General features: G+C 35.2%; 1 protein-coding gene across 14 annotated transcripts in view; it reads left to right on the forward strand.

Annotated features, from left to right (window-relative positions):
- Positions 1 to 24,544, forward strand: part of IRAG1 (inositol 1,4,5-triphosphate receptor associated 1) — a 97,963-nt gene that overhangs the window by 60,280 nt on the left and 13,139 nt on the right. For 9 of the 14 annotated variants that reach the window (XM_063331925.1, XM_063331922.1, XM_063331923.1 and 6 more), the window contains 11 exons: positions 1,990 to 2,090; positions 4,143 to 4,213; positions 8,647 to 8,820; positions 9,834 to 9,911; positions 10,358 to 10,407; positions 10,827 to 10,868; positions 12,038 to 12,631; positions 14,937 to 15,015; positions 17,830 to 17,950; positions 20,587 to 20,617; positions 21,719 to 21,859. In XM_063331925.1, coding sequence (XP_063187995.1) covers positions 1,990 to 2,090; positions 4,143 to 4,213; positions 8,647 to 8,820; positions 9,834 to 9,911; positions 10,358 to 10,407; positions 10,827 to 10,868; positions 12,038 to 12,631; positions 14,937 to 15,015; positions 17,830 to 17,950; positions 20,587 to 20,617; positions 21,719 to 21,859 — 1,482 coding nt within the window. The remainder of the gene's footprint in view (positions 1 to 1,989; positions 2,091 to 4,142; positions 4,214 to 8,646; positions 8,821 to 9,833; positions 9,912 to 10,357; positions 10,408 to 10,826; positions 10,869 to 12,037; positions 12,632 to 14,936; positions 15,016 to 17,829; positions 17,951 to 20,586; positions 20,618 to 21,718; positions 21,860 to 24,544) is intronic. The other 5 variants (XM_063331934.1, XM_063331933.1, XM_063331935.1 and 2 more) reach the window with 3 other exon arrangements.

A 24,544-nucleotide genomic window follows, 5' to 3' on the forward strand; every position in this document is an offset into this window, starting at 1 on the left:
AGTCATGTAACTGCTAGCTTTCTGGATGTATATAATTCCATTTCAATTTATACTCTTGGCTACTTGTTTATTGTAACAAACCTTATGACTACATTAATATCTCCACATGACAGTACATGACTGAAAGGCTTATTCGTTGATGGCCTTTGTTTCAAATAATTGAAATAATTTAATTTTCTCCATTCTAAAATGTTGACTTGTTAAACTGTCAGCTGTTACATGCTTCATTCTGTAAATACCAAAATTAGTGCTTTTTCAACAGCTTTTTATTACCTGCCTATTTAATGAATATTACTAAAATAAATGTTATTCTGAATTCATTACACTTGTATCAACATCTAGTAAGTAAACATTCTTAAAAGGAGGGAGCAAAATTGACAGCAAATGCTTTTTCTGTGAAAGCAAAATTATATCTATAACAGTTGAATGTAACTGGCTTTGTGACATGGACAGCAAACATGCCCTTTTAGAGAATTGCAAAGCATTGCTTCCTAGAGTGGTGGTCGATGCCCCGAGCCTGTCAGTGTCAAGAGGCATTTGAACAATGCTCTTAATACCATGCTGTAACTTTTGGTCAGCCCTGAATTGGTCAGGTATTGGACTTGATGATCATTGTAGGTCCCATCTAACTGAAAATTGTTCTGTTCCGTTCCGTTCCGTTCTGTTCTGTTCTATTGTATTCTATTCTATTCTCTAGTCCAATGACAACTGAAGTAAAAATTTCATATGAAACTTTGGGATGTAGTTTAAAAAAAAAATTTAGACTCCAAATAACTACATAAAATAAAATACTTGTACATACCAGTACCTAGCAGAAGCAATTAGGATTTGAGAATTTACAAATTATTTTTTAAATTTTACAAGTTGATTGATGGCAGTCCTGTACCACTTTTGGGGAGCTTTCCCTCTAGCTACAAATACTCACGCTGCTGTGATATGTTCTATTTATCTCATTATTGTGCTCGAAAAGAAAAACTGCAACTTCTAGCACATGCCTACACTTTGCCCACTCTGCATGATTCTGTGCATCACTTTTTTCAGCCTCTTGACTGACTGTAAACACCAGATTGCTTATGTAGCCTTTCAACAGTACAGGGCTTGATTTATTTATTTATTTATATATTTAACTTTTGTTTTTGTGAATCTGAACATAGTGCATGGGGTAGAAGTAATCATTTTTTGACTATGTATGAGAAATCCAGAGTTCTTTCTTCCAACTTGATGCATCTCCAATTGAGACATCTCACAGGAAACAGATTCCCTCTCTTCAGCTGATTGGCATCACTGTGGTAGCAGGTTTGGGCTTAAGTTCTCAGGACAAGTTCTCGTATTTTTTAAGAAGGCAAGCTTACATTGATATTCAGTGCCAGTTTCTTTCATTATCTAAAAATTATATTGTATTTTATTAAATATTGCAGTTATATTTAAAAAAAAAAATTCCAAGTATTGGGAGGGAAAACCAAGTGGAACACTTACAAAATTACCTTATAATTATTTTCTGGGGTTTTTTTATAGCATGTGTACACTTAATAATGCATTTATTCAAGCTTTTGTTGCGTACTAGTACCATTTGGAGGTTTAGTGTGCCTAGTTTAGCCCCATTATACATAGCTGCTTTTCACTCTTGGATTCAGCTCCTAAGTTCACTAAGTTGTACATGTCCGAAAGTAAAGGAACGGTTTGCTGGGATGGTGTGAAAAAATCAGTTTGTCTACCATTTTAAAGCTTTCTCATTAGTTCCATGCTTATTGAATTTAGCTTGTGTGTATTAAAAGTTTGTAAAGAAGGTATCCATCATGTCTTTTTAGTAATTTAAGTATAGACTGCTAAATCACATTTGTTTTCTCGAATAAGAGCTAATTCATACTTCCGTCATTTTCTCTTTTAGCTAAATTGAGCAATACACATTATTTTCCACATAGAGCATCAATATTCAGTGTTTTGAACTTCTGTTTAACTACATTTTTATATTTGTCACAAACCATTCAGGACACTACTGTTGAAGGGACAACATGCAGTACACCTTCTATTGTTCTTCCAGAGAATGCTGTTACGCCAGATGTAGAAATTGATAAAAATCTAGTTAACAGGTACTATATAATACATTAACAATCTATGCATAAATTGTACAGTAATTCCAGGAGCTGTGTTTCTAAAATATTGCTTTGAAATGTATATTGTACTAAAATATTATTGCTCTATCTCTATTTGCAATTTGATCATAGAGTCTTTGCATTTTGATGATGATTTTTTGGATGCAGGGAAGTTGGAGGGGGGGGGAACAACAGGAATATAACTGATACTAACTGAATATAACTGCCAGCCTCACTCAGTATACTTTAAATTTACATGAACTTTCTTATCTTTCAGAATAGCGTAATTTCTAACTAAAACAACAATGTAAATTTAAGTTTCACATAGTTTGGACTAAAAGCTGTAACATTTGAATTTGCTAGCTTTTCCTAGCAAATAAAATATGTCCTGGTGAGGAAAAAATTGCTTGGTCAAATCGTTAGTGGTGTGCATGTCTGAGCTACAATCATACATCTGCTACAAGGATGACTAACAGTTGGATTCCTCATGTTCGGTGCATGGCAATTCACAATACTGTCCAAATTTTAACCTTTAGTTAGACCAAGTCAATGAGCAACTGAGACCAAAAAAAGTACAACTTAGCATTTTTGTGTTTCCTGAAGTATTTCCCACTGTTGAAATTTTTCAGTTCAGTATGTAAATCCCTAATTGTGGTCTACTAATTATATCTGTACATCAGTAGTGCTGCTTTTAATCATATAAATATTTCCACTGAACCAATAAGGACTTTGTAGACTGATGTAGAGTTAGGAAATTAATCCTTGTAAGACTTAAAAAAAATATATTTTTTTTAATACTAAAGATGTAAGTTCCTCAAAGTATGCTCAGCCATCAGTGTTGACTCTCGCAAATTCGTATCTTATTTACAAGGCCTGTGTTGTCTCTTCCCCTATTGAATTAAAGAAATAAATAGCTATATTATCATCTTATTACAATATTCTTAGTATCATGCTGAAAAGTAGATTGCAATATTAGCTGAATAATTGTAGCAATAATATTTGCAATCTGTTGTAATTGTTTTGTCTATTGAAAGGAAAATGCAGCAACAAACTATGTTGTTCTTAAAACCAATCTGTTTACATGATCCTTGAATTACTAAAGTGTGTATTATTGAAGAAGGAAGGTTTTTGGCAAAAGATGAACCTGCAATGTATGACATTTTGTATAATAAGGCTTATTTGTGGGGGCAGAAAATTTCCAAGGAAGGCTTATGATCATAAGAATACTTTGAAATTTTTACTAATAGCTTTTGCAAGTATTTTATTTTTATGCATAGCATTTTAGAATTTTATGAGCTGCTGAAAATGCTTCTTATCTTCTTTTGACAGGCTTAGCATATTACGTGTATCTTTAAGGATAAATCTACCTTCCAGTCATATGCATATTATCTTGGTATTGACTTAAACCACATACTGTTTTATATAACAGGTGATGCTGGTGAAGCTACTGTTATTGTATATGGTTTCTTTCCTTACAAAAATTGTTGGTGGTCTGGCATTGTTGGCTAACTTTGTGTCATAGGATAATATTCTGAGATATTAGCATATCATGATATTGTTAACCAGCGTCTTTAAAATGTTCTTCTAAAGCCAAATAAGATATGCTCAGTTCTTTTAGAGTCCTGAGTTGAAAGTATTGGAAATTGAGTTTCTGGACTTTATTTTCTATCTAAAAAACAGATGCAGCAAGTGTAGGCTTGTTTTCCAGCTCTCTTCTTTCCCTTCCTCCCTTGTATCTGGTCAGTCCTCCATACTGTTTCAGTGAAGCTGCAGAAGAAACTTCTGTAGCACCTGGAAACTGGGATAAGTGTCAGCAAATGTGTGAACTCCTTTGTGAGAGCAATTTCTGTAATTTTTTTTTTCTTTCTGCAATCTTCCTCGCTTTCCAGTTATTTGGAGATGAGAGGAATTGCAATAAAACCTTTTTGTTTTCACTTTTTTTTAATCAAAGAAAAGTGCTTTCTTTTTAATGTTAAATTTTTATAGAGAAGTAGAACTTCTTTTGGTGGCATGCTCCCATAATTTTTGTTTGTTCATTTTTCTTTCTAGGCCTCGTAGTCCTCATAGGAGACATTCTAACCGTACCACTAAGAATCCAACAAATTCATTGACTTCTGTTGGTAAGAAGTGATTGTTCATTTAAGCTAGGGTGTTTTCTCAGAAAATGTGACATGCAATAAAGACCTAAACATAGAGTTTGACTGTATTGGCTACAGGTTTTTTCCTGTGCATACTGTCTGTAATGCATGCACAGGGAATATTGCTAGCTTGTTGAATTGGGATCATAAGTTTATGTTCATAAGTGGGTTGCATGCAGACAGATCCAGGAAATATGCATATTTTCAGTTTCATAAAGTTATTAGATTAGTGTGTTAGCTTAATGTTTTTAGAAAGCTGGAGATATACATGCTTAAAATTCTTGTTGTATGCAAAATACTGTTCAGTAATACTGGTTTTGTTACTTTTGAACAACTGGAATTTTTTTAGCAAGGATCTTAACAGACACTTAAGTCTCAAGTTATTTAGTTTGGCTATCGTATCAGATTAAACCTTAAATGAAAACAAGCTACCCAGGGGTAGCTTTTCTTTATTTCTTCACTTGCTAATGAGTCTCTTGCTACATAATTATTTCTATTAGTTTTCTGGTAGCTACCTGTGGAGTAAATTGTTATTCAAGGGGAATAATGGTGTGGATGCAGATTTGTGAATACTACAAACAGATAAATGCTCATCCTGTTAAGTCAGTGGCAAAGCGCCCATCAGTTCTTAGTCTTGGTATGTTTGCATTTGGATTGTTATTTGTCTCTATATATGTATTTCCTGTAAAGTAAAAGTTGAAGAGAGTCCTCCTACCAAAATGGGGGGTGAGGGAGAATCTGTCTTGGAATAAATTTTGAAAATTCTTTTTATCTTTACAACAATGTTACTTTCTCCCAGCCATTAACATAACTTGAGCCAATTATCACTGCTTTATGCTGCTCATGAAAACAGTTTCTTGTAAAATCATGGACTTGTGTGATTGTTGCATACCTTAAAAAAAAATAAAAATACTGGTTTTGTGAGAGACTTAAAGCCAAGCTTATCAGGTGACTATTCCAATACTTCCAGAGGCTTTTCAAGGGGAGGATCCTTTCTACTGTCACTAAGAAACCTGGTTCTTAGGCATCTTGAAACAGATGCATCTGTATCTTTTTTTTTTCTTTAATAAAGCACCAGCAAACATTAGAGCCCTGGTACCTCTCTGATACTCAAAATACTCAGAATGAAAATTCTGTTTTATCAACTCAGATTGCTTTTAGTAATTGAGATTTTATATAGGGCTCTGATTAATAAGTCCTCTTTACATGTTTTTATTAAGAAACTCAGATGTGTGGAGTTGTTCTTGATCAATGTATTGAACATAGGCATGGGGGTTCATGGGGCATATTTCTGAATCTTCCAATAGCAAAGGGATTTCTGACAGTCTCAGCAACTATTTTTTCTAAGAAGCACTGATCTGATGATGATAGCAGTTCACGCATCCCTAGGGTTGAAAAATAGCTACAGCTAAGACTATTTTCCCTAAATTATAGGTATGTTTCTACTTTCTCTTATATAAGAGGTACTACGTGAAGAAAAAAATTAATTGGTACCTCTGAAAGTAACCCAAACTCTCTCTACTATTAACAGTGTATATGCCTTATTTTTTTTTTTCTTTCTGGTGGTCAAAACAGGGAGGCCAGAACCCTTTCCAGCAGAATTTAATGTATTATTACACATTTCATTTCCCTTTTTGAGGATTTATGAGGGTTAGTTTGCTGGAATTAATTTGATATTTGTGACATGAAAAATATACAATAATAATTTTATACACCTGGGATCCTGGGCTAGTTTCACACATCATCCTTAAGAAGCACAGAACATCCTTAATATTGCCTTTTTCTTAATAAGATAATAAAATATTTTATGTAAGTAGTATTTCCATTGTTGCACTACAGTTAGCTTCTCAGCCATTCAGAGAGAAGATGCTGACTATTCGTATCAACAACAGTCAGAACTAATCCTTACTAGTTTGTGATTCTGACGCTTTCATACTGGCTACTCACTTGCATTAGTATGCCTATAAAAACACAGTTGAGAGAAAGCCCACTGAAAGACTGTTAGGAGGCTTCAAATCCTTGTGACTTCTCATGCATTTGTTCCAGTTTTGTGATTGTCCTTTAAATTCATGAGTAAAATGTATTTCTTGGCTGCTTGCATTCAAAGGGAACTTCCTTTATATGTCCTATAAAACTAAGATGGAGATAAGATCCATGTAAATCAGCTCAGATCCGCTTAAGGGAGCTTGGAACACTTAAAATCTATCCTGCTTGCCAGCAGTTGATTTTAGAGGTAACTAAACTTGTGAAAACTAAATAAAGTTATGGAACTATACTGACAGAAATCAGACTTACACAAAATAATGATTATCCTTCCATATTCAGAGATGCAGAGCTGCTCCCCACCCCCGATCTGGTATCCAAATTAGGACTTTATGATCTGGATGGGTGGACAATTGGACAGGTAAAATATAGGTTGGATAGTATGGCTCGGAGGGTAGTGACTGGTTGATTGCTCATATGCTCCCTAGATGTTAGCAAAAGGAGAGGGTTCTTTGAAAGAAACAAACCTTTCCAGATGTCATTCCGCTGAAGACAGAGCTTTGCTTCAAGTCTACTTTCTGTTGCAGCTGCTGTGGCTGGCCTTTGACTGTGTCTTGAAACGCATTCAAGAAAATTAGTTGTGCCTTCCATCTTTATTGACCTGGAGGAAGATGGAGCGCACTCTCATCAAATTAGCATATGAAACCAAATTGGGGAGATTAATTACTATATGTTCTGGGGCAGTGCTGCAATTTAGAGAGAACTTACTTGCTCAAGGAAGATAGAAATTACCATGCCTTGCAGTTCTCCTCTTTTGCTGGCCCAAGGAAAGTGCTATGGGAGGCCCTTCTCTCAAACTTTCAATACACAAATTTAGTGTGAAACAAAACAGGTATTTCATTAAAGTAGATTGCTTTAAGAATATCCAATCTGTGGGCATGCTTTTTCACAGCCTTGAAATCGAACTAAATTTATGGAAATTAAAAACAAAATAAACACTACCCCCCCAAAAAAAACCCAAACAAACAAACAACGCCACACCCACAAACCAAAAACCCCTGAGCTTTTGCTGCTTGTTTATGTCTTTAGTTTTTCTGAAGACTAATTGTTCTGTAATGGCTCTTGTCAAATTTTTCCCTTATTACCTGATGACTTCCCTCCCCCTCACCCAAGCTGTTCTTCAGTTCTTATTGCAAAACAGTGTTATAAATTCCCTCTTCCCTAATAGAGGCATCAAGCTGGGGAGAGAGACAGTCACTCTTAGAACACATTTTATTCACTAAGCTGTCATTAATGTGATCAGGTTGTTATTAACACCAGATAACTCTTCACACAACACAATGATTTATTCACTCATACCGTTAGTTCACTCAAATAGTCACAAATTTTCTCACAGTTACCTGAGACTAAATGTCTGACTTGCAGTCTGTTGATGCCTTGTACAGATTGAGCAGACTCTTCGTGATCTATTTATCAGTTCTTGCATATCCAACAACGTCACTAGTCTGCAGAGTTTATCAACCCATGAAAAACATGCACTTTGTCAGCGTATATGTTTCCTTTCTTTGGCCTGTTGTTTTCAGGTAACTGTTTTTCCATACAAGCCCAGATGCTTATAGAAGCCATTCACACAAACTCACACAGAAGGGGCCTTTCCAACAACAGGATACATTCTTTGCTTAATCAAAGCCTGGAGAACTGTAAAAATTAATTCTCAGATTTAGTGGTTTTGACCAATGTGGAAGACAGAGATTAATGAGTTCTTTACACAACTAATTAAAAATTGTTTAGAAAACAACACATTAATCTAAAGGTGTAAGTGTAGGGCAGCAGCTTTCAGTTCGTGGTCCATGCATTCTCCTGGGTCACGTATCTAACGTATCAATAAGTGGGCATGAGGAAAATCGATCTCTAACAATGCCTTCTTTAAACATTGGATATTCTAATGGCATTTGCAATTCCTTTGGAAAATTCTTGCAGGTCCACCACATAGTAGAGATTGATTTGCTTTCTAAAATAGCTTTATAATTCTCAGGCTTTAGCTATTCAGATTCTGCCTTCAGCTTTACCAGATGCATCCTTACTGTTGCTTCTGCATTTGTGGGAAAAGCTCTTCTATCTGCATAGAAAAAAATCTTTATACTTCCAAATGCTGCACTAGAAAAACTGTTGGAGAAACAGCTGTGAAAGCCCGTTTCCCATATCAAAGCATCTTTGATTATAGTGACTTAATCTTGGTGGATTATTTGTGTTTTTGAGGACTTGCTCTAAATTTGAGAATATAGCAACATTAGAAATTGGTAGACATTAATGTTTATTAAAGGTAATCTCAAAGCTAAATTTATAGATATGTTTTGTACTTGTTACTCTGAAATACCACGACCTTTCTGGAAGTATGAGATACAGCTCTAATTCTGATACTTTCTACCCAGACAACAGTGGTCATGTGATTGATCTGGTAAATGATCAGCTACCAGATGTCAAAATATCAGAGGAAGACAAAAAGAAGAACCTTGAATTACTAGAAGAAGCAAAGAAAGTAAGCGAGAGGTTTCTAATGCGCAGAGGCAGAAAGTCAAGAAGCAGCCTTCCGGAGTCACCGACAGGTCAGTGCAGATTCTGAAAACGAGATTTTATATTCTACTTCAAAGATTTGCAGAGGCATATACAAGGATCTACTGTACTGCATATATTGCTACTGTATACATACACTTTGTTAATTTGAAGGTCAGAATCCCTCTGCCCACCCTTACAATTCCATATAAAACATAAATGACCAGTCTCTATATTCAGATGTAACAGTGGACGATGGCATAAAGTTTTTAAGTGCCTGAATGATACACTGCAAGCACTGTAACAGGAAAGCATGAAGTATCTCCACTGGAATATAAAAAATGGTCACACATTTCTGTTTGTGAAGATTTTCTTCCTGAACTTCCTGTTGTACATAAAATGAAATTTTAATGGCAAGATTTGAACTGTTGAAAAAATAATCCCCCCAGACATAATTACACAGACTTTTATTCTGAACATTGTCCTAAACTAAGCTAAATGGACCAGATCCTCCTTTAAAAGCAGCAGAATAAAATATTTTGTTCTAGAATGTCAATTGAAATTACTTTTTTTCCCTTCATATGAAGTGTTTGAAAACTAGGACAAAATACCTTTTTATCATGAAGTAGGACTTTCATTTAGCTTTCAAACACCAATTCAAAACAGAGTTCTATCTTAAAATTGGTTTGACATTTTCTGGAGAAAAAAAAAACAACTATCCTTTTTAAAATTAAATTTTCCCTAAATTCCTTGTGAATCCTTCTCTTGTGTCTACTTCTCTGCAGTGCTTACAGTATCAGAAAACTGAGTAGAATAAGGATTCTGTGTATCAACAGAATTGTTTTAGTTTCTGGCAGATATACGACATAAAACCTGCTCTAAGTTCCTAATTGCCAAGTACAACTTGGCAATTAAAATGACTTGTCAGGTTCTGGATAAACAGATGACTGATGACTATGAGATTCATGTTTTAATCTTATCTGAATTTTTACAATTCAAAAGCTACAAACCTACAAAGTAAAATTACCTTGTTTGTTTGTTTGTTTTTGTCTTCGTTTTAATGAAGCAGTTTCCCCTACACTTAGTCCTAAAGTTTCACCAGTAGCATCTCGGAGCAACTCTCTCACTCTTCCAGTTCCATCAGGTAAAATGATCTATGCAGGCTCAAACTTTAACTTATAAAACCTAACTAAAAATGTATTTTTAATATCTCTTGAGGAGAAGTCAGAATCTGCAGATTCAAGCATCTCCTCCTGAATATGACAAAGCTCATGAATGGCCACAATATATATTTTTATATTTTTTTAATTATATTTTGTATTATTATTTTTTATTCTGGTGGTGCTACTAGGTTACATGTTGTACTTTTTTATTCTTTTCAATAATGGAGTTTTGACAAGCTTTAATGATCTTTCTCTTACTATCATTTAGATAATTTTTTTTTCTCCTTCTAAACACTATTTTCCACTTTTAAATTTGTCCTTAATATATTACATGGAACTGTGCATGTATTTGTTTGCTAATGCTGTAGTAGTAAAAACTTTGAGCAAAACATGAGGATTTGCCCTAATTATGTCTGTGTCTTCCTAGGATCTGATGTATGCACAACTGCTAGTGTTGAGTCAGTATCTCCAGGGCAGGTAAGAAAGAGCTGAATAGTCTGCACAGTAACCTGGTTATTACAGTACTGTATTACACTTGCTGTCCTATTAGTTCCCGAGGAAAATGGGATGTTCTGAATACCATTTTATATACCAAGATTGGATTATTGATATGTTTTTTCTGCAGAGTGAGGGACTAATAAATGTTAACTCTGAAGACAAAAATCCATGAGGTAACAAGCACTGAAGGATCATAAATACCCGTTAAGTGTAGAAAACGGAAAAAATCTAATATAATCCTAATCTATGGAAAAGAACTAATCCCTAGAATTACTTCATAAATAAATGTGAAAAGCAGTGTAAAAATCAGATTCAAAGTTCATCCATTAATATCTATATCTAACATTTGCAGCATAGATGTGAAAGGTAAGGCAACTTTTTCCTTCCATTTTTGCTAGAATAACAGAACTCTGAAAGAGGATGACAGACAAACTGCAGAGGTAAGTGTTTCACATTAAGTGTTGAACAAAATCTGCCTGTTTGTCTTAGCACACATGTGACTTATTTATGTGGTTAAAAAGCCTAAAAGACTGTTCACTGAGTGAAAAGAAAAACAATACAGCTCTAAGAAATTGTGAAGCACCTGCAAATGTAGTGGGGACAATGGTTACAGCTAGCTTTTACATCCTATCATGCACCCCGCTCTAGCTCAATTAAAATCAATATACTAAATAACTTCATAAGTAAAGTAAAAATATCTACTATAGCCACTTTGGTGTATACTGTTGTTTTAGACAGACATCTTCTTCCAAACCCCTTAGGTTCAGTGGAAGAGATTACTGTACCTCGTGTTCCACACCACTGATGGGATGTTACTGCTCCACGCAACTATTGGTGGAGCAGTTTATATGAACGCCTCCTAGTTTGTTTTAGGTAATATCAGATGGCCCTTTAAAGAGATTTTGCTGCGAGTGGATTAGGCAATACTTAGGAAAACCAGTATGGCAGCAGAATTTTAGAGCAGTAATTGTAAAGGAGAGGAGTAGCAACATATCTAAGGCAGAGCCCACAGTTAGGTTATGTGTTGGTTGCCTTAAACTGCTGACACAGATGCCCTTAGATAAAATACAGATTCTGTACCAAAGTAGCCAAGATACAGGCACACATTCTTTTGCCAGCTCTCCTGTAGAGATGGCAGCCAAATTATAATCTATAGTACTGCACACAAAGTCAGAATGGAGAAATTACAATATGTGCTTTAATTTTCTGTACAAGCCCGTGCTTTTTTCCCTCGGGAGGTGAGGGACTAATGAAAAACAATCAAAGGAAAGTAACAGTGCTGTAAGATACACTGGGGTATTTTATAGGGTAAAAGGCGTGTACTCAGACAAATCTTACATGAAGATGATGAGAAACTTGGCTATATGAGGATTGCTATAGTGGAATCTGGAATGGGAGAAGGTTATCTCAAAAGTTCAGAGAAGAGATTCCCAATTCAGTGTTCTTTCAGGTGCCTTTTGAAAATTACTTCTCTCGTCAACAGCACATGTTTAAAAGCAAAAGTCCCTGAAAAGGAAATGGCTTTTTACAGTGAAAATCTGTGCTTGGGCAGGGGAAAAGAGAAATCTGCTCTTGTTTCTCTGTTTTATGTGTGTCCCTCTACTTTCAGAATGCTGCAAAAGGATTAACCGATCGAAGGCAGAATGATCAAAGAAAGATTTCTCAGGGAAGGTTGGTTCCTCGTTCTGCTGGTTTTGAAAACTCCAAAGAGAAGCTCTCAGAACAAAAAGAAAACTTTGATCCACGTAAACATATGGATACTTTACCTAAATGCTCCCCTTCTGGTGGTGATGGTGGCAGAATGTCTCTTAACACTTGCGTGAATGTTTGTGAAAATGAACTTGGAAAATCATTCCTCAAGAAAGCAAAAGAAAATGATGTTCCTTTAAGAACCCATCTACCAGGATCAGGAATAGGAAATATAGACTCAAAGGTAAAAATTCCTGTTCCAGAAATGAGGGACCATAAAGTTTCATGTAAACCAGAATTTAAACTGTGTGGGCTGCGTCCTCCTCTACTACGTGCTGTATCATGGGACAGCTTGGAGCCTGGACAGAAAGATAAAACACCTTTAAAATTACCATCTGAGGAAGATAAAAGCTTTGTTGTTGGTAATAAATCCACCAACCAATTAAAAGCATTCAAAGACCTTCAAATCCAAGTTCAACCCGTTCGAATGCAGAAATTGACAAAGCTCAGAGAGGTGAGTCCTTGTCATCGATTGTATCCTGCTTTAAAGTTATTTTCATGTCTTACTAGACTTTCAACTTGCTTAGCAGTATTTTTATCATTGCAAGAAACACAGTAATATAATGGGAAACAGTTTTAGCAAAATCAATACAGTATTGTATCGTGTTTTTCCTTTGCAACTTTAGTAAATTGTATCCTGTAACTAAATTCTATGGAATAATCCTTAGTTCTCTTTAAGTATGCATCAGCTGCACTCTGGTCTTCTTCAGTATGCACACATGCATGTGCATGTACTCTTGTGCATTCAGGTTTTGGACCCAGAAAGAATTGTAATACTGGTGTCAAGAAAGTACTAATTGCTTTTGTTGTGACAGAAAGGTCTAAAACACAATATATCTATTTTTTTGCATCGTTTACATGATCTATAAACAGGAAGCAGTTGATTAACAATCATGTCATTTGTAAAATGTACTTGGGAGTAAAATGATCTATTTTAATTTCTAAAGAGAATTTTAGATCTGAAGAATCTTTTGTTCCTCAGGATGTAACAACATTCTCTTTAAAAGGGTCACTTGTGCTCTTTTACTTCCTTTGCTTCCCTGTACTATGCTTTTTCTGCTCCTTCGGAATTGTCCTCAGATCCACAGGCTCTCACAATATATTGACTAAGTGACTGATTTCTGTATGAGTGGACTGAGACCCACGTATGAACAGAAATCTTTAACTGAAGTTTGGAGATGGTTACTGTACTCTTGTTTAATGGCTCACAAGCCTCTGCATATCATATTGTGAACTTTCTTTGGATTTAAAAATCACCTTTAGTTTGTTCAGCTGAATCTTTTTGAGTCCTGTACTGGTTGTTATTCTCCCTTCCAAGGGCAGTAATCCTGTCATCCAAGAATACTACTAGTCTTTGCAACAACATTACATTAGCAAGATATCAGGAAGCAGGAAATTGGTTTGGTATGATTTTTTGCTTATTGAAAATTCACAGAAAATGTCTGAAAGTGTCCAGAGTTTTAAAACTGGGTGTCTCTGAGAGCAAAGGCAAGTAGAGGATGGCCAAACTTACAGTTCCTAATTCTAACACAGTGCAAATATGTCGGCTTCTTGAAGGACAGACTTGGACTACAAAATCTACAAACTAATCTATTGTTAAATAATTGTCTAAATGATTGGTAAAAATTAAGAATTAAGCCCAGTTAATTATGAATTAATTGAGCAGTGTTTTGAAAAAAGTAGAAATGTCATGAAATAATAACCATCATCATAAAACAACTACCACGTGTGTATAGCAAAAATGACCTTTGAAAGAAAAAAAAAAAAAAGTAGTAGTTACTTTCCTTAGCAGCCTAATATGGATATTTTCTTTGGCCGTTAATATTTTAAGGTGAATACAGGGCTGACAGGTGAGGACCTCAAGTTCTGTACTTTGGTTAATTCATTTCCATTGCGTTGCTTGGGAATGGTGGCTTTTTTTGGTGGCATCTTTTCCTCTTTATATAACACACATATTCTCAGTGTATATGTATTGGAAGTTTTGATTAGAGACACTTGAGCCATATGATTTTGAAAGTCCTAGAAGGTGTTAAGCAAAAATAGTAGTTAGAATCAGAAAATTAATACAACATGATATATAATAGGGTGATATTTGAACTCTGTCTCCATTGGGAATTGTCTACTTATAAACAAAAGCAGGTGTTTGTGAATTTTTAACATATTTGAGAATATGAAATTAGAAAATAAGGAGATGATAGAAGGAGAAATAAGATAACAAGGTTTAATCCTTGAGAGTAAATTCTTCCCTACCTGTAAGGAGTAGAGGCAAAGTACAGTAACAGTGCAGCTGTAGTATACTACGCTTCAGTGTGAATAAATTCTACTGAATTTATTCAGTAGCGGCAAAGTGGCAAAGTCTCATATATCTGATTTTCTGAATTTTCTCTTCTTTCTGGGATATTTACTTACTACTATGGCTATATCCAAAATTACTTTTTTTGCTCTCATTTACTAAAACACTCGTTTACCACAACTCAATTTTTCTACTTGAGTAGGGGCACATGTTGCAAATCTCTGTTTGCATGACCTGGAATTTTTCTAAATAAGGCATCTGTGAAATTTGAAATGTGTAATATTCAAGAGTGTGTGTGTGAATACATGTATCCATGCAACGTAGCATCTGACTATAACTTAATATAAATATCTCCATTATGTTTATTAACTGAAGTAAATGTTATATTTAGTGTTCACATGGCAGGGATATTTAAATTGAAATTTCTAGTTAAATTACTTAGAAATGTTACTGTTTTTCTTAACAGGAGCATATTTTGATGAGAAATCAAAATTTAGTTGGACTTAAACTTCCCGAACTTAGTGAAGCAGCTGAACAGGAAAAAGGTGCAGTATCATAAAAGCTGGAAGGAGTGTTTGTTTGTTATATGCTGATTTTTATAATTGACTAATATGGAGGGGGGGGAAAGGTTTTTTTCTTCAATTGCAATAGTAGTTGTAATGAAGCAGTCATGGAGGATTGTAGTAAATGATGAATGAGCGAGGCTAATAATGGAACTACCTGAATTTCTTGATGATCTGCACCAAGAAGGAACTGTAGGTATTATTACAACCAAATGAAAAGATACATACTTGGAACAGAGTCTAGCTTGTACGTAATAGATGGAGGACAATCTCAAGTTTCAGTGACTTTCTGAAAAAACATTTCAGCAGTGATGGATTGAATGGATGTGACCTCTGCAAGATACTGTGGCCATAAGAATGAATTTGATCCTTGAAAGTATAAATAAAAGATGGAATGTTTTATTTCTGCTTTTTTACTTTAGTATATGTGTGGCAAATATTGGAATGGCATGTTCAATTCTGGTCCACAGCTCTATGTCAGTGTGGATAGGTAAGAGTAAGGCCAGAGAACAGACATAAATGTGATTGAAGGATTGGAAAAATGTCCCTTATAATAAGGGAGGGGAGGGGGGATAGCTCAATTTGTATGATTTTTTCATAAGAAAAAGGCTTAAAACTGTACATAAATGAAGAAACGGAAATCTGGCACTAAATGTTTTTTTCAATCTAACACAAGCAAATGAGATTTGACGCCTGTAGGCTGTATTTTAAAAGATTCAGATTGGAAATAAAGAGCAAAGATATAATCCTGAGGACAATTCAATAACTGGAAGAACTAAGTAGCAGAAGTGCTGAGCAATCAATTGAAAATATTTAAACCACAACTGTGTATTTGTTTGGAAGTAGTTAAGTTGGAACTTGTTCAGAGTGTTTTCAAGGCCACATCACTAACTGAAATGGAGATGGTTAATATGAAAGGTGCTCAAACTGATTGTCCAATATTTGATCCAAAGACATTTTCCATTTTTCCTAAAGCTGTTCATTTAGCTAATTCATAGATTTGCTTTGGAACTGTTTCATAAGGCCTTAAAGTTTCTTTCACACAGGGCAATGTCTGAGATATTACTTTTCATGTTATCTCTGGAAACAGGCTCATCTTCAGTCTGAATGAAACAAGATTAAAAGAGACTTCTTGTCCTCTTTCTGTATTTAGTGACTATATCTTTGGATTCTTAGATATGGTAATATTATTTCTGTCACTCTGCTAATATATCATTTCCCAGAAATTATTTAACAGGCTCTGTTTGAAAGTGTAAAATAGTTGCCATTTTACCAGCCTGTTAAATAATTTTGGCAGATTTGAAACTTTTGAGGAAAACATTATGAAAAGCTAGGCATTATCTTATCCAGCTTTTCAATCAAGATATCATGAGCATCACAAGCTTTTTGAAGTCTATTAACTTATCTAAATGATAGCCAGAACATTAAGGGTCAGCTCCTTGTCCCCAGTGGGGAAAACAAGTAAGGGGTCAAATCCTTAATTTGTTAGGGAGACTTACTTCCTTACATTGTCATAAAAGCCACCCTGTGCTTTTTAACTGGAGTAGTAATTTTGCTTAAACAATAGGAAATAGCCAGCTACTTCATTATTACAGTTATGAATCAAATATACTGGCTCCATCATGTTTTGCTATCAATGCCAAGTTATTGTGATTATCTTAGTAAACACAACTTTGCATCTACAGAAGTTTAGATAAGTGGGATATATTAGGTCTGGAGACATTGTGATGTCAGGCTGGCTTTTCATGGTGACACGCATGACTGTTCTTAAGTAAATACTGGAATTTTTAAATATAAAGGAAACGCACAGAACTAAAATGTAGCTAGAAAGAATCTCCTATTCTTTTCTGTCTTTCATGTTAATGCTCACCACATTTACAAAATTTGAGCTTTTTCACACATTTTTTTTTTGCAAGTCTAAGAATCGTTCTGTTATGCCAGATGAAAAGGAGAGCTGTACAAAGATATCTTCCCGAGTTTGAGATTCAGACTGGGGAACCTGACTTTCCTATAGGAGAGTCCTTCATTAAATTCTGGTAAGATAGTAGGAGATAAGGGGATTATTATATGTGAAATAAAAGGAAAATAAAAAAGTTAAGTAACATGAATATATTTTAAATACAAGGTTGAGAAGTAGAGAATGCAATTATAACTTTTATGTCCTGTTTCAATGAAGACGTAGTGCAAACAAGTACATTGTAGATTTTTTACCACAAAGTCTGTGGTATGGTACATTATACTAGACTTCATCTTGGCAGGTAGCATTAAAAGCCTTAGAAAATAAAGTATTCTATTACAAAACCTAAGCTAAAGTATTCCGGAAGTAGTGTAACTGTACTGTTAAAACACAAGTGCAAAATACTGGGTTAGATGTACCAGTAATGCATTTGGTTTCAGTTTGAATTCTAGGAAAAATACTAATACAACAATTATTTTTCAGTGCATTAGAGACTGTCAGAGCACGTATTATTTCAGTCTTTCTACAGAAAAGATGACAATTTTACTGATTACTTTTGTTGCCGTTGCTCAAAAGGAAGACAGGTGATCTTTACTTTACCAGTAAAGGAGAAATGAGTGATGTATCACCATATGCAATAAAGGAAGTAACATTCTGCATGAAGGGATGGACCTTTTCGTGTTGTTCAGTTTTGCTCCCAGAATTGGGGTGAAATCCTCGTTGACTTTAAAAAGGAGACAGGCTCAAAGGTTCTATTTGTCTCTGAGATGCTGACCATTAATAGTTAATGCATGACTTTTCAAATAACATAAAAGTTTTTTATCTGAAAATGTCTCTAGGCCCTTCTCCTCTCCCCTCCCCCACTGAAGAGGAAGAGACAAAGAATAGCTCTGATGTCATGCCCAGCATTCCTGATGTATTGCTGCGAAAACTACGTGTGCACAAATCGCTTCCGGGAAGGTAAAAGCTCATTAGAAGTAGAAAGACATCATCTGGGGGAAGGCACACTAATGGTTTCCAGTGAACTCCCTTTATGGAGTTCCATTCATAGGGGATCCGTATAAGTACACAAATTGCTGCATTTTAACATGTGCAACACAGATTTTTCTGAAAAATTTTGGGGAGTGCACCAACTTCGAGTAACTGGCCAACTGTTTAAATTAGACTGTAAGTTCTACATAAAAGCCTGAAACCTAACTTGCATGCTACAAGTTCATTTTTTATACAGATTTTTCTATCAGTCTGTCCACTCCTGGTTTTCAGGATTCCTGCTGCAGATATAAAATCATGTTGAAAATGTTAGTATTTCTTGCCCCCCCACCCCCACCCCACCCCACCCCTCCCCCGAAAAATAATCAGGCCAGATAGTGCTTTCCAATGGTAAAATTTGTGCATGTGAGAATTCTGCAGGTTTTCTGGAGGTGGTGATTTTTCAGGCAAATGGAGTTTATTTTGCAAACATAGTTGAAGGACTCACTCGTGAATTCCCTGTGCAAGTAGGCATTTATCAACAGATTGCTTAACATCTCCCATGGTTTAAGATTTTCTCCTTTCCCCCTTATGCAATCTGAAACAGTATGTCTGCATGTTAAGGTTGTCTAGGGTAGCACCATACAAGAGATCATTTGAAACTAGAGCTATTGTTGCACAAGGCAATGTAACTATAGCAAGGGAATCCTCTGGTCCATACTATTCTGCAGTGGAGTCATGATAGACTATACCTGCCAGGTGTTTGTCCAGACCTTTAGAAACACTAATTTTCATTCTGATTTGAGATTACTACTATGCAAACTTAACATTTTCCTGGCAGGATTTAAGTGGAGTTTTCCTTTTTTGGGGGGAGGTTTATGTTTAAAATGATACAGAAGTCTATAACTTCAGAAAGTATTTTGTTCTGGCCCAAGAAATACAGGGAAGAAAGCTCAAACGACGCATTTATTACAACATGCCTTGCATACCTTACACCACTGATAACTTTAAAGACTGAGAATATTGTATTTTGTATTGGATTAGAATAAAGATAAGCTTCTTCCATATTTCTTCGAAAGAAATAAAACCATAACACAAAAATGCTTATTGGGCATTAAAACCATTCCAAACACATATTTTATCAAAACTATTCCTTATTTCACCCATGCGTTTTTATACTATAAATGCCAGAGGCCTTCAGTCATTGCAAGCAGTCAATATGTGTTCTCTGTGCAGGTGAAATTAATATTCAATATTTGTTGTGAAGGAACTGTTATATACAAAATTTTCTATAAATGAATGCATGAGGTGAAGAAGTTCTAAGAGACCATTGCTTGATTGCAATCAAATACTGAAAAAAAAAGTAATTTCATAGCTAAGTAAAAAATGGGTAAATGCTGAACTGGCTTTGAGGATCAGATAAGATAGAGATCTTCTGTTTTTCAGGTAGTATTCTTTAACCAGTTGGCTTAATCTATTGAATAAATACACACGTAAATTTGATTCTTACTATAAATTTCTCAGAATGTTCCCAGCCAAAGGAAAGGCACAAATTTTTTCATTCTGTGTGTTGTGTTACGTAACACATATGGATGCTTGAACTTCCTTCTAGAAGGACTGCTCCTTCTAGTAGGCTTCCTCCTAGAATAACAGTAAGTAACATAAGTACTAATACTTCAGGCACAAAATGATTTTCCAACACAGGGGACACGCTGGCCTCCTTTCTTCGAGTCACTACTCTAACTCTTATTCTACCCAACAAGAAAAATCTGCTGCTTATTGATGCCAGATGCATTGATTTATATATTTGGGATTAATGGTGCAATGAATATTACAATAATATTTGAATTTTCTGAAAATATCATGCACAGTGCATGATACTGCCAACCCCAACTCTGGCATCCACTAGAATTTGTATATACGGCTCCTGTCAATTCTTTCAGATGTTTCTTGTCTCTATTCACTTGCATAAAACTGAATAGCTCTCTGATATTGTGGAACAATTACAGGGAATAAGAACCTGTAAATTCAAACACATGGGATGACTGCCTTTAAGTGAGAACTTGCAATATAATGTCTGTCTATCTCATGTCTTTTATAGTATTCTATGAAACTGCATTTTGGTAACTTTTTCGAGTTTTTGTATAGTCAGTAACCGTTCTTGTGGTGGAAAACTCATAAAACTCAAAACCTATATTTTGTCAGTGTCGGGATCAAGGTCAGAATCATTGTTAGGTAACTCCTAACAAAGTTAGCAGGCAAAACAGGATATTTTAGTATACAGTGAGCTGGGGTTTGAATTCTGGCCATCTGTGATTATCTGTGATCATCATCGTGAGGTTTCAACTGCTCTTGTGCTTGTAGTTTATCACAATGCAGTGCAGATTGCCAGAAACTTTGGTATGTTTTTGTTAATACTCAGGTAATACTGTGCTGTTGCTTTAAAAAAACACCCTAGGGTTTAGCCACAACAAGTACAATTGAATTAATTAAATACTGGTTTCACTAAAAGAAACCATAAAGTATTTAAAGGTTGCCTTTTGTTGTTCTTTTCAATAAAATATTACACAAGCTTTGTTTTTAGAGGCAAAACTAATTAAAATGTGACTTTTTTCTTTTATTTCTAGCTCCCCTCCACTTACTGAAAAAGAAGTTGAGGTAAGTATGTCCTTAAACTCATTTTTTTAGACATATGCCTTAATTTCAAGTGGTTACTGTAAGTCTAAGGGTGGTTATTAGAACCAGGCAATGGGGAGGGAGGGGTGTCCAAAAATATTTCTCAGAAAAAAACCATATTGAGCTCAATCAAAATAACAATTTTATGAAATATGTGCAATTGTCCCGGGCAACATAAACTGTAAAAAGGCCTAGAGTAGAAATAAGCAAAACACTTGTTTGCACGTTCTTCATAATAAAATATGCATTCATTTTGGAAATAGTTATAATATATTTAAAGTCATTTAAAAATTGTGATTAAATGAGACCAGAAACTAAATGAGTTAAGTTGTGGTTTTGTATTGGCCAATAGGAGCTTTGGGGCAGCTTTTTTGATGATATCTTGCAGTTAATTTACATAATTTTTACTTTTTCAGTTCAAGCCAATAATTTTTTTTGTAGGTTGCTCTTTAACTTGCTGGCTGTGTTTCTTCTTTTTTTTTTCACATGCCAGTGAAGAAAAAGTTCTTTATTTACATTGCTCCAATCTAATGGAACTGTTGGTGTCTGTGCTTTGCGAAGTATTAATCCTAAGAAATAATGCATCTGGTAAAGAAAGAAACAATCTTTAAAAGCAGGGTGCAAGAGAATAAAAATGTTAGCACTTAATCTTTTGCTGGCTTCAGTGGTAGGTGTTTATCCCTTAGGTAAAACAATGCTAATGGTGAGCTCATCCCTGGACTTCCTCTGCACAGACTATCTGTTTAAAAACCTTGGGGACCCTTGGAGGAAGTCCAGCTAGAAAACAGATCCATTGTGATTCTGATACTTCTGGTAGGCTACTTCCTTCATTTTGTCTCTGCTCTACTGATCTCCCAGAAAAACATTCAGGAAAAAAGGCAGCAACAGATTTATTCATATTTTAGAGGAAGTAAAGAGAAGTGATTTTTGAAACAATCTAATTTTAAAATATTTTCAATTTTCTGTTTCAATAGTTATTTAAGCACCAAAGTTTGTTAAACACATACCTTATTCATAAGTTGTTATTGGAAGTTTACATTACTGTCACACTTATTTAAAAATGCCTTTTTTTAATCCAAACAGAATGTATTTGTACAACTTTCCTTGGCCTTTAGAAATGATAGTTACACCTTGGAATCTAGAATTAACCAAGCAGAGAGAGAGAGAAATCTTACTGAAGAGAATGCTGAGAAGGAACTGGAAAACTTTAAAGCAGCCATTACGGTAAGAAAACAACAATAGTGTTTTTTCTGAACTATAGTGTACATGAAAGTGCACACAATTTTGAAGCCTGTGTGGCCATGCTTGCTTGTACCTATTGTAAATTCAGCCCCAAAACTAAATTTTCTGCTGTTCAAACTCCTTGCTGAACCTGCTTACCACTCTACACAAGAGAGAGCATTTTCTGCCAGAGTGGGCCACCATTGCTGGGAATACATAGAGGATGTTGCCCTACATCTGACAGACTTCAGGAAAAAATCGTATGAATTTGCTGTTCAGTTCTTGGAATAAGCCTGTGACAAACCTAAGAGCATTCAGAACTGCAATTGGAGCACTGATCCATGCTCTCCTGGGCAAGACCTTCTTTAGCAGTAAATTTGAGGTGTCCAGTTAGGAGAGATACTGAAATGATCTGAAGCCTGAGTCCTGAGATTTGTAGCCTGAAAAACCCCTTAACTGCAAATAACAGAAGGCAGTATAGGAAAGGAAAGAAAACAGCAAGTTTTACTTAAGGGATACATGCAATCTCAGGATCAGTTTATGGGCCCGAATACACTTTCTTTCCAGCTGCCTCTGATGTTCTCTTACCAACAGTAGTTTTCAGTCCTTCTTGCCAGCCTTCACTGGATTTTCTAGCTGAAATGACAAATATATCTTTGAGATGTGTCAACCTAAGTGCTGCAAACATTTTTGTGCAAAAAAGGAAGGGATGCTTAGATATCATGATTATAAATGAAATACCTGTAGACCCAATTTGCATATTATAAGAGGTGCTGCCATACTTTTGAGAAATAGTTAGGAGAACATATGATTCTCCCATTTACTTTATGAAGAACATCATCAGGTAAGAAAGGATACACTTTAAAAAAAAAATTGTGGTGTTTACATCATTTCATATGAGATTCCAAATCTGCATTTCCAGATTAATCGTTCCTGAAAAAAAAAAAAATTTGTATGTTTTGCTGCTCTTCCCTCTGTTCTTGTTTGAAGAGCAAGCAGAAACAACCTATTAAATCTCAGGTGTTTATTTTTTATAATATTTTGTATACATGCACATTTTTACAACTAGTGTGTAAAGGCTCTTAAAACTGAAAAAAAAGTCTATTAGATTTGACCTGTTTTTCTGTTATCAGGCACCAAGAACCATGTTGCCAGCATGGGACAAATGTGATCAGCTTTTTCCTCCTTTATGCAGTTCACACACTATAGTCTGGCTTTTACAAGCTTTTTTACTTAATTTATAACAAAGTGGAAACTGCCATGCTTAAAAAGCTTTTGTTCTGTACAATGGAATAAACAAACAAGCAATTAAATGAAGTGATGGCCTCTGTATAATCTGTGTCATATTAGATAGACTTGTTCCAATCTCAGTGGGAGGCTATCATCATTTCTGTAGGACAGGCACATGTTCTATGGGTCAATGACAGTTTTACCAGTCTTTATGATTTTTTTGTCAATCTTGTGATAATTTATGTTTTATTCAAAAACCCAACTTCAAGAGAAAGCTGATTTACATGAACTTCAGGTTTGTTCAAGAAAATAAGCAAGTTACAGTTGCCAAGAAAAACATGAAAATCCGAAATTCTGTGTGTGTTTTTCTCAAACAGATTCCTTTATGCTTTCTTGGGTCTTGCAGTCAAATTTCAGATGCAATTTATTATCACATATCATTATTAGCTTCAGCGATAGATAAGAATTTTTTGTTGTTGCAATTGTCATTTTGCCAGATTCATCAGTCTCTTGGCTGTGTTTCTGCACCAAAGGTTTGCACTACGAATGCAGTTTCTCAAAGTTACTGGACATCACTCCCTTCTTTTAAAGGGGGGAGCGAAAAAGAGGAGGAGGAGAGATTATTCTTTTCACACATCACTTCAATGCATTGACTTACGCTTGCAGTAATACAAGTGAGGGATTGCAGAGAACTAGGGCACAATGCAGGTGGTTGGAGGGAAAATTGTGTGAACTGCAAGACAGTGATTTAATTACTTAAGAAAACCCCATTGCCAAAACTGGGGCATCCTGAAAGTGCACTTTAAGAATATAGGAATCATCCAGTATCACAAAGGCTGCTTGTGAGTCTGAACTAAATTGTATCAGGTTTTCTCATATCAAACTTTTCTGTGAACTCAAAACTCATTCAGTGAAGAGGTGTCCACTAAGGTTTTGGCTAATAAAACATCTAAATTCACTCTTGCTTTTGGTAACTAATCCCAAGGAAGTTATATGCTTTGATGCTTTCCAATATTAATCTGAGCTATCAATCAAAGTGATGATACTAATCCAGTGCATAAATATATGTATTGATTGACAAAAAATGGTTAAGAAATTGCAATTACCGTTTGACTTACAGGCTGTATTAATTTTTATTACTCTTTTATATTTGGAATTCTTGAGACTATAATGTCTTACTTTCCAAATAAGTGAAGTATCATGGAACTGAAAGAACATATGGCCTTCTTAATACCTTGTGCACAGTGAATTAAAATGTTCTTTGTGTTTTGATAATCATTTGTAAGTACTAGTTCAAATAAACTTGGCATTTGTAAAGTTCACAGGTAGTGAGGCATCATTCATCATTAATTTCAAAAGGAAAAGTATTGCAAATGTGCTTAGCCCTCTTTAACTCCTTGAAAAGTGTGCCTGCAGTATGCAGTGAAGCATCAGTCTGAAACAGAGCAGCAACACTCT

Source organism: Chroicocephalus ridibundus, chromosome 4, assembly GCF_963924245.1.
Source record: "Chroicocephalus ridibundus chromosome 4, bChrRid1.1, whole genome shotgun sequence".
NCBI lineage: Eukaryota > Metazoa > Chordata > Aves > Charadriiformes > Laridae > Chroicocephalus > Chroicocephalus ridibundus.